The 10904-nt window shown below is 37.6% G+C and overlaps 1 protein-coding gene across 2 annotated transcripts; it reads right to left on the bottom strand.

The window, feature by feature from the left end:
• Positions 1–1918: 1918 nt before the first annotated feature.
• LOC139891843 (probable E3 ubiquitin-protein ligase ARI7) lies at positions 1919–10293 on the bottom strand. Of its 2 annotated transcripts, none has more exons than XM_071874857.1 (2): positions 8309–10293; positions 1919–2022 (listed from the first exon to the last, which is right to left on the bottom strand). In XM_071874857.1, the coding sequence occupies exon 1, from the start codon at positions 10160–10162 to the stop codon at positions 8333–8335; it is 1830 nt and encodes a 609-aa protein (XP_071730958.1). In that variant the 5' UTR covers positions 10163–10293; the 3' UTR covers positions 1919–2022; positions 8309–8332. The 2 variants fall into 2 exon arrangements, with proteins under 2 accessions (XP_071730958.1, XP_071730957.1); XM_071874856.1 differs by lacking the exon at positions 1919–2022 and adding an exon at positions 2521–2707.
• Between the last annotated feature and the right edge of the window lie 611 nt (positions 10294–10904).

The following is a 10904-nucleotide window of genomic DNA, read 5'->3' on the forward strand; positions in this document are numbered from 1 at the left end:
ACCCAGTATGATGCTTATAGCATCTCTTGCACTGCGGAAGACTACCTTTGTAGTTAGGGTTCGAGCTAGGGTTCGGGTTGGGGTTCCTCCAGTCGTTGTTTCCTTTAAAACTCTCATGCCTCTTAGCTGGGTTCTGATCAAAGACCTTTCCTTTGTTGTCTTCCCACTTACGCTTCTCATTACTAGCTCCTAATTCTGATTTCGCTTTCTCTGGTTCCTTGCGGGTGATCTGGTTCATCAGGGTGTGCGCCATGCGCATAGCTTCCGGGACATCTGCTGGTTTCGAAGAGGTGACATTTCCCTGAATGGTCTTGGGAAGTCCCCACAAGTACCGTTCCATTCGCTTAAATTCAGGGGTAACCATCGTGGGGCACATCAAAGCTAACTCCAAGTACCTGCGGTTATAGCCATCAAGATCAGTCCCTACAACCTTCAGTTCCCAAAACTCCGCTTCCATCTTCTGAATTTCGGTTCTGGGGCAGTACTCCTCGATCATAGCACTTTTAAACTCCTCCCATGGTGTAGCATAAGCCTCGTCAATTCCCTTAGCCTGAGCAAGTGTGTTCCACCAGGTTCAAGCGCCGTCCGACAACGTGCAGGAGGCGTACTTAGTTTTGTTCACTTCTGAACAGTTACTCACACGGAATACAGCTTTCAACTTCTCAAACCACCTTGTTAATCCAACCGGCCCCTCAGTACCACTGAAATTGTGGGGCTTGCAGCTCTGGAATTACTTATAGGTGCACCCGTTCTGAATGTTCTGGTTAGCCGGTGGAGCTTGGGGGTTGACATTCGCCATTGCTGCGGCTACTCGAGCAGTTATCATTTCCTCAATCTGTGCCGTTGTGGGCGTTTCCCTTGGAACTCTTCCGTTTGCCATTGATCTTCTAAACAAAATTTCGACTTAAGTGAAAATCCAGCGGTCAATAAGTCATAATATTATAGTATATGGTAACCAATATGGAATCATCACAAAACGCGATAACTAAGCATGGCAAGCAGCAGCAGATTGCACAAAAGCCAACATGCAATAATTTAAATAAACATCGTACAATAATTAAACAACATTAAGTTCTATTCATTAATAAGAAAGTTGCATACATCTTCATAAGGTTCGTACAATACATGAATAAAACAAGAAACTACAAACGGGATTACATAATGAAATCTAATACAATAGCCCTATGGTGATGGTGGGTAAATGATGTCCATCAGGTGGGTCATCTGGTCCTCGAGCTCAGTCACCCGAGCACGGAGGGTATGCACTTCCCTCGTCAGCTCCTCGACGGTGGGAGATGCTGGTGGGGCAGGAGGTGCAGATGGTGCAGATGGTGCCGGTGGTGCAGACGGTGCAGTGCCATAAGTAGAAGGCGCATAGCGAGCGGCCTTACGCATGAATGGATCAGCAGGATACGGCACAACCCGCTTACGGGCGGTAACCCTAACCAACTGTCCACGTGCGTCCACGAACGGTCTACCTCCGTTAACCCCTGGAATAATAGTACCATCAAAACGATCCCGCTTCTTCGGCGGGGTAGAGAGCGGCTGCACGGGCTCCTCCTCAGGGTCCTCCTCGGAATCCTCCTCGGAATCCTCCTCGCAGGTGTCATCGAATGATGAACCGTCTGAATCATCTGAAGGTGAATCTGCCCGGCCGGTGGTCATAAGTCGATATCTGCCAGGCGGGATCAGCACGGCACGTCCATCAACAAGGCGTCTAGCCCAATGTCCATGCTCATTACGGAAAGGACCGTCCCCATTTCCCCCAGGAATCACAGTACCACCGGAATGGTGATGTGGCCCCGGGAGTCTAGGGCTGGGTGGAGCTGGAATCTCCGCGGGATCCTCGTCTCTGTCTGAGACGTCCATAAGGTCGAGCACGAGTCCACTGGAAGGTGAATCGCCAGAGTCGTCGGAGGGTAGCGGTGACGGGATCTGTGAGTCAGCAATAATGGTAGGCGATGCAGCGAACGAATCTGAGTCACTCTCCAAATCAACGATAATGGGCGGTATGTCCGACATCTGAACAAGAAAAAATAACTTTTTCCATGTCAGTAAGACATATAGCAAGCACGTAATTAGGCACTACAGCATCCTAGCAGTACATAGCATGGCAATATTAACAGTATTAAACAAAAGTAACATGCAATCAAAGGCAGATAGTAGCATGCAGTGGTGAAAATGAACAGTAGCATACAGTAAATTCACATAGCGGTAAAAGTAAGCAGTAGCATGCAGCAAGTTCCGCAGAAACAAGTAAACAAGTAAGTTGTAGATTAGTCATATTCGCGAATCCTACTCGGCTCGGTCAAGACTCACTAATTCAACCTAATTCCCTACAACCAATGCTCTGATACCAAATGTGACGCCCCGTACAAAATTAACGTGTACGGATCATCAACAACAGGATCATTACAGGGTCAAACACTATATGCTATTTTAAAAGAAGTTTGCATTCATAAAAAGGGGTAACGTCTTTACCGACGTCAAATGTTTTACAAACGATAGTGTGCTTCTACGAATAAAAAGCAATAACATAAGTATGAGACTCAAAGGTCATTACAATTTCATTGTTCAAAAGTAACATAGATTGTGAATGCAAAGTAAATGTTTCATGCAGAGACATCTCTAAACAAAAGCAGCAGGAGTCTACACAGCAAGTCTAACAGCGAGACTAATACAGCGGAAGCATCAAACGTCTAAGCACCTGAGAAATAACATGCTTAAAAGTCAACACGGATGTTGGTAAGCTATAGTTTAATTGTAATAGTAAAGTAATGTAGGCCACGAGATTTCGTATTCAAAACAGTATGAAAAGTATATGCTTAACCGTGGGCACTTGGTAACTAACTTAACGTAAATATCACCCCCTAAAAGTACAGTTGGCGAGTGCGTAAGTTTACGAAGTATTAAACACCCGTTAAATGCTAGCGCGACTAGCCCGAGTGGGGATGTCAAACCCTATGGATCCATATCTAAGATTCGCGTTCACCGGTTCAAAAACCAATGACTAAACGTTACCGAGCTAAGGGGAAAGTTTATGCCGTTATATAACCCACACATATATAAAGTTTAAGTACTCGTGCCTAGTAAGTAAAACATAAAAAGCGCATGCATTCTCAGTCCCAAAAATAGTTGTAGTAAAAAGGGAGCTATAACTCACAGTGAATGCGCGGTAAAAGTCGATACGAGGAAGTAAGCAAGTAAATCGGTCCGAAAGGTCGTCAACCTAAGTTAAAAGTTACTAAGTCAGTAAATCGTCCCAACGGGTTTAAAAATACGTAATTTAAGTCTTAAGTGTCATCATCATCCACATCATATGTAAAAAGTAAAGTAAGTTTTCAATCAAAAATAGAAACCGAAACAAAGGTTGACTTCGTTCAGCTGCTACGACCTCTATACAAACGGAAATGACGTGAGGCCAGTGGCCATGGCTCCGTATATGAGTCCTCTAATCGCTGACCAATTTTCAGAACCAAACTCGTATTCGTTTGACCGTGGCGACGGTTTAAGTGCGAGTAGGTCAGAAATTTCAGCACAACGTTACAAGGGCGTAGTGACTTTCGGAAGGCTATAAATCCTAAACCGTATATCAGATTTAGGCGAGGCCTAAACGAAAAGTCATCTACTCGAACTGAACTAACTGAAAATCATCTTTCTAGTAGCCCAGAGAGTCTGATCAGACCCTGAAAACAGAAAGTAAGTGCTCCGGTGAGATTCTTGGTGCTTGATGCTCATCACGGTTCTCATCCTTGATGCTTGTAGCTTCAAGTGTACAACTCGTTGATGTGTTTGCATCACTTTGACCAAGGGTTAACCATCAACACACAAAGTTAAGACTAGGAAACAAAATACAACTTATGTAAGAGTTTGAGCAAGATGATGAACCAAAGTTACATTAATTTCCTAGTTTCAACACAATCACAAGTTCTATTAAGCTATAAACTTTGAATCAAACTAAATAATCAAGACCTTAAGCTAGAGAGCTTAGATCTTAACTAGATATTAAAGATCTTAGACTAAAAAGTCTAGATCTCATGTTCTTGGTGAAACCCTAAGTCAAAACACTTAGACTTTCAACTTTACACAACCATAAGTTATGAAACTTAGATTTTGTAAAGGTGAGCACAAATTAATGAACTATTTTTTTAACAAGTTAGATGACCATAAGTTATGGAACTTAGATCAATCTTAGATGAGTGAAAGTTATAAACTATTAAGCTTAAACTTTTTTGTTCTTGAACTTTCAAAGTTAGACTTTGGTTACAAGATTTATGATATCAAAGTTAACAAGTAATCTTTAACCAAGTAACTTATACAAATCGAAATCCACAAACATAAATGATAGATTTAAAGTTAAAAATAAACAAGTTCAAGTAAGGATCCTTTATATAAAAAGATATCAAGTTACAAACTTGAATCTCCATGAAATGAACTTTAAAGTTCCAATACTTGAACATAAAGAGGATCTTAAAGTATTTGATCCTTAAATTTGTTACAAGTTCATGTACAACCAAAAGCTACAAAGCTTTGATCCTTGTTCTTACTTCTTTATCATAAAAGTGATCAAAGGTTGCAAGATAACATGAGGATTGAAGTTATAAAACCAAAATCCAAAAATAAATAATGATGATGATGATTTACGGTTTTGAAGGAAGAAAAAGAAGAGAAAAAGAATTAAAACATTCAAGTTCTTCAAGAAAAGTTGAGAGAAAAGTTAGAGAGAATTTGAGAGAAAAGAAGTGTGTGTTTTTGAAATGAAATGAGAGTGTTTGAAATGAAATAGTGATGGTGGTGTGTGGGGGTGTGGCCGACGGTTTAAGGGAGCAAGGGGAGGGGACGATTTGCTTGCTATTGGATAGTGGTACATGGTGGTGGTTGTACATGTTGGGTGGCATGGCAAAAGATGTTAAAACATGTAAGTAATGGTACACTAGCATGCTTAATACTTGTCTTAATGTCTAATGGACTTTGTCTCATGTAGTAATGGGCTAACTAGTTCATTAAGTGAGTCCATTAAGTTAAGTAGATTGGGCCTTTAATTAACTAGGTCCATTAAGGTGTAAGGTCCATTAAAACCAACTAGTAAGCATTAGTAACCACTAAGAATAATTAAGGAACCATAAAGCTAGGTAATTGTCATAAATAAATAACAATTATGTTTACGTAGTCACATTATTCCAATTATGACCAAAGTTTAACGTGTACCAAGTACGTAGCTCGTTTTAAACGGTAAGTGACACTAACGGTCGTAAATGCATTCAAGGATAATGTTAAGCACTTAATATCACGTTGTAAGGCATTAACGAAAGTAATTAACATAATTAATTACCCCAGAATATAATCTATCACAGTACGCACAAACACACAGTTTCGTAAAAGTAATAAATATAAATAAAAGTCGAAAAAGTTGGGTCGTTACATTTATGATTTTCATGATTTTGTCTTGTATCTCCATCTTACAACCAAGATCATCCAATTGTCCTAAAGACAATAAGTTCTTCTTCAAACCCTCCACGTGTCGTACACCTTGAATAGTACGAACTGTACCATCGTGCATCTTCAGAACAATATCTCCAATCCCAATGATCTTTAGTTTGTGATCACTGCAACTGTATATAGATCCTCCTGAGATACGTTCATATTGTTTGAACCATTCTTTTCTAGGGGTCATGTGAAAAGTAGCTCCTAAGTCAAATAACCAGACATCAAAAAATGTCTTTCTGCCTTCCTTTGCTACCACTGCTTCACTAACTAAAGCAGTCCCATCTTCTGAAATGCTTGCAATATTTCCTTGAGGATTAGAGTTATTTAAACTCCGACAATCCTTCTACAGATGACCTTTCTTGCCACAATGTATAGGTCTTCTTCTTTCTAGACTTCGGTTTACCATTATTGTGACTCCCACTTGGGCCACGTTCCGTTGATCTCCCCCCTGAAACCACCAAGGCCTCCACTTGTTGTGAACCGGCCTGTCTGTCTTCCTTATTATTGCGCCGATTTTCTTCTTCTAGAACAGCAGCTGCAACATCATCATCGACTAAATATTCCGTGAGAATATTATTGGTTAGGTTGATAATGAGTTGATCATACGAGTCAAGTAGACTCTGAAGTAGAATTTCAGCACGTTCTTGTAACTCTATATTGCAACTCAATGAAGCGAGTTGAGAAAATAGAGTATTTAAGCTATTAATGTGCTCATTCACTGAAGTGGATTCCCTCATGCGTAAAGCATGTAGCTTCCTTTTTAGGAATATCTTGTTGTGGAGTGATTTGGTCTCGTACAATTTTACGAGGTGATCCCAAATCTCTTTCGCCGTGTTCTTTTCATCAATGCTAGACAAAACGCCATCTGCTAGTGCCAGATGAAGATTTGCGATAGCCTGGCCGTCCATCTCTTCCCATTTTTCATCAGTCTCGTATGACCGTCCACTGATTGCCGCCAAACACTTATCCTTTCTCATGATAGCTTTCATCTTTAATTTCCATAACGAGAAATTACTCCCGTTAAACTTTTCAATTTCAAATTTCGTAGACATTTCTATAATTACAATCTTCTTTTCGACAAAAATATTTTTCGAGAAATAGTACTTGAAAACTTATATCGAGTGAAAATAATCTTACAAGGATAAGCACCAATCTTTATATCTCTTGTGATTAGTAGATTAACACTCACTAACTCTTTACAGACTCTTTTAGTATACAAGAACACTTGTGATTTGGGATGTATAATTGAGCATGCATGATGCTCTATTTATACTACTTAGAAATGGAAGTAGTATTCAAACCGACAACTATGTGCTAGTTGTAGACAACTTGACAACTATATGCTAGTTGTAAACAGCTTGACAACTACAGTATATGCTAGTTGTAAACAAGCTGTCAACTATATGGTAGTTGTGTTCAAATTGACTTTACCAAGCCACTTTCTAGATTATTACTTCAACAAATGAGAGTATTCGATGTCTCTCAAGCCGTTCAAATAAATAAATAAATATATATATATATATATATATATATATATATATATATATATATATATATATATATATATATATATATATATATATATATATATATATATATATACCTTTTGCTTGGCTTTACTTTAATTGTCATTTAAAACATAAAATCAAACAAAATATATATCCACCTACTTACCCTTCCAACTTAACTGTCTAACTATCGCACTACCTTTGATTAAAACAAATTCTTCTTATAACTCCTACTAAATAGTCACAACATTGTCCATTAAGTGGAAACTACATATTGAAAAAATTGAGAAACGTTTAAAATAGTTGGGTTCAATTTTCTCATTTTGTGTTTGTAAGTTCACATTTTCTAGAATTTGTACATCTTTGTAAATCTTTGCACCATGTCAATTTTTTTTTACTAACTACTTGTGGTGCAAAATAAAAAAAAATTCCTTACGAGGGATTCGATGTATGTCAGATGTTCAATTACAAGAAAACACACTTTTCAGCAAAAAGAATAAACATCTAAACAGAGGATATTATTATTAAGCAAGTTCAAAAAGTATATTGTAAGTAAGGTAAAAACTTAACCCCTAAAGTTTTAAAGCGCCAACGGACCATTGGCCTAGCGTGAACCTTTTCAATCAAAAGGTTGTGGGTTCAAATCACTTCCTATCTTATGAGTTGTGTTCCCTTCTTAATTACAGAAAGTAGGATTTAAGTAGGTCTTTAACGAGTCTCATTATCTTTTCTGTCTTGGGTTGGAACAAATTACTATAATTCGTAACATGAGAAGTCATCCTAAGATTTATGTTAATTCTATGTCGAAACCTTCAAAATGTGTCCTTACTTTTGAAACACACAGTAACAAGTCTATAATCTAGAGGCAAAGTAACTTATTCTTTGCTAAAATTTCGTTACAAGATTTCATAACTTGTAATTAAAAATGTATAACCTTACAGTAAACTATAGCCACAATCTTAACCCAATTTGATAAAATTTTCAACCAATTATCACATACAAATACAAAATCTCCTTGAAATAACTCATTGTATAGCTGAAAGCCTTACACTGTGAGTTTTCAAAGAAAAATAGAAATCTTTTAATAAAGCACAAATAGCACAAAACAGAAAGGAAACAACACTTGAGGTTTAGCATGTATTTATTTAAGTACTTCATGACTAAATAAAAGATAAACCCTTTCCTTAAACAAGTTTAATTTAGAAAACAATCACACAAAAAAAAAACATAGAAGCAAAAACTATCCACAAAGTCAAAGTCCATAACTCGAAAAACCAACATCTAAAAGGAAAGGTTTAGATAATTAACTTTACCAAAACACCTTGCACACCATTTCATCAGTCATCATCAATATTGATCACAGGTATCGACGGTTCACCAGCTACTTGAGTCACATTCCTCGGTTCCATAGCACGCCTAACCGTCATCCTCATTCTTCTTACACCATCACCCTGAGTAGCCGATTGACGAACCCGCTTTCGACCCCTCTGCTTACTACTCGAACTACCATCAGCACCCTGGTCTGAGCCGCTAGTCTTGGTCTTAGTCTTATTGGTCTGAGCCATATCAGAATCAACCTCCGAAAGACCATTCTCTAAAGCCCTAACCAAATTCTCAAAATAAAAGCGAGTCACCCTAGTCAAATCAGTTAACTTCACCCTGAAACTATTAAAATTTTCCTCAGTAGCCTCACCATCTTCATTAACAATGTAAATTTGCAGCTCCTTTTCTGCACAACGATGTAGCCTTTCTAAACCAACCTCTGCTTCACCTTGAACAAACTCAAAAAACTGCACTTTCGCCTCTTCCTTTTTAGGTATATAATACCCATACGCATATGTCCATTTCAAAACTCGCCTGCATTCAATTATCTGTAACCAAGCATCAATAATAAACTGTAAATGTGTCTCCGGACAGTAATTCAAACTAAGTTTCTTGAGATGAACAGTTTCAATCTGCTTCAAATCGGTTATAGCTTGTTTCCTTGACTTTTCATTTGCAGCCCAACGTTCATAATAATGTGTATACCTCTCTATAGCTTTTTTCGCCATCTCTCGTTGCTTTTCAGCATCATTAACTTCAGTTCCTTTTTTCGCACTCCCAAAACCATTACAAGCTTGAACATCATGTCCCCTATATGGACCAAGACATAACCAACAAAATTCATACCTACAAGGCTCTGTACAAGTCATATGCATACAACCATGATTCTTCTCAATTGATCTCTTACATTTCGGACAAGGTTTAGTATACGCAAGTATCCAATTAGTATTCTCTGCTTCAGCTGAATTTTTCAACACCCATTTAGCCACAGTATCACACCCAAGCGGGCGATGAGCATCTTCCATACACTTCCAACAAAAACCATACTTGCAAACACACGAAACATCATAACTACCCGTTTCAAAATCATCATCAAATTCAACCACATACTCACACCCAGGACCAGGACACCATTTCATCTTCTTATTATTACTCTCAATATACGACCTCACCAAAAACCCTTCATACCTTTTCATCTCGGTTTCCGAAGCCAACACGCTGACCATATCAGGACCGACCGCAGCAGCACAACTCGGGTCAGGACAGCGTAAAGTCAAACAACCAGGGCCATCATGAATAGCATTCGATACATAACCTTTCCAACACACCTTACAATAATAATGATCACAACCACAAGTCCCACTATCAGTTACCTTAACTGAATCGAAACAAATTCCACAATCAACAATCCTATCACCATTTTTCGGAAACTTTGAATCGAGATCAACATCTAATAAACCTAGACTAACACGAATTTTATCCTCATCTTCAAACCAAGCTTCATGAAGATTACTAACACTCCAATTATAACGAAGCAACAACATACAAGCATAATCCTTATTAATAGATAAAACAGAAGTAACCTTATTTATATCATCTTGTTGACGCTGTAACAAATCATCTTCCTTCAGTAAAAGATAACTTTTTTCGGAACTAGAATCAGTCTGATTGATCAAAACGTTGAAATCATCAGTAGCGTCATCGTTATTATCATCGTCGTTATTATTATTGTAATCAGAATCAGCTTCATCATTATTATCGTAATACATCATGACATCATCGTCGTCGCCCGTGGATACAGAAAATACGTAATCGTCGTAAGAAGAATCGCGATTGGAGTCCATGTTCGATGAAATGTGAATAATTGACTATAATTAAGGGTGATCAGGCATCAATGATGTTGAATTGATCAGATAAAGATTTTAGGGTTTTTGGATGAATTGACGAATAGGCGAAATTTGGGAATTTTGATAGTGGTGTGGGGGTATTAGTATGGTAATTTTTTTTATTTATTTTTTTTCTGAAAAACAATAACAGATGGTTCTGAGATCAACAGTACTTACAAAAGAATCCAGCAAGTAGATCAAGTCAAACTAAACTAATCAAAGCAAACAACTCACTAATAGTTTGTAACTTTGTACCCATTTTAACTAACAAAAAAAAAATTATTACGTATTTCTTTTTTCAAATAAAAGATCTCAAAAAACTACCCAAAAATCGCAATAAAGTAAAACCGTAACAAAAATTAAAATAACAGTTACACTAACAAATAAGCAACAAACATAGTATTTTTGCCTTTAACATAGACTTCAAATCTTTTCTTCCATTGATCAAAATTCTTACCATCAAACAATGGTGGATTATCCAAGAGTTTATCAAAGTTTCAAGTAGTTTGAGTTGATCTCATGATCGTTTGACTCAGGTTTTAGCACAAAGAAGTTTTTAATACTTGAAAAATGACTTTGAGCTAAGATTAAAGCAACTGCTCTGATATCAATTATAAGTAATTAGAAGCGTAAATAGTTACTTAATGCGATTTTAAAACTATATTTACAATTTAACAAGTTTATTCTTCGTTTAACAACT

Source organism: Rutidosis leptorrhynchoides, chromosome 2 (assembly GCF_046630445.1).
Source record: "Rutidosis leptorrhynchoides isolate AG116_Rl617_1_P2 chromosome 2, CSIRO_AGI_Rlap_v1, whole genome shotgun sequence".
Taxonomy (NCBI): domain Eukaryota; kingdom Viridiplantae; phylum Streptophyta; class Magnoliopsida; order Asterales; family Asteraceae; genus Rutidosis; species Rutidosis leptorrhynchoides.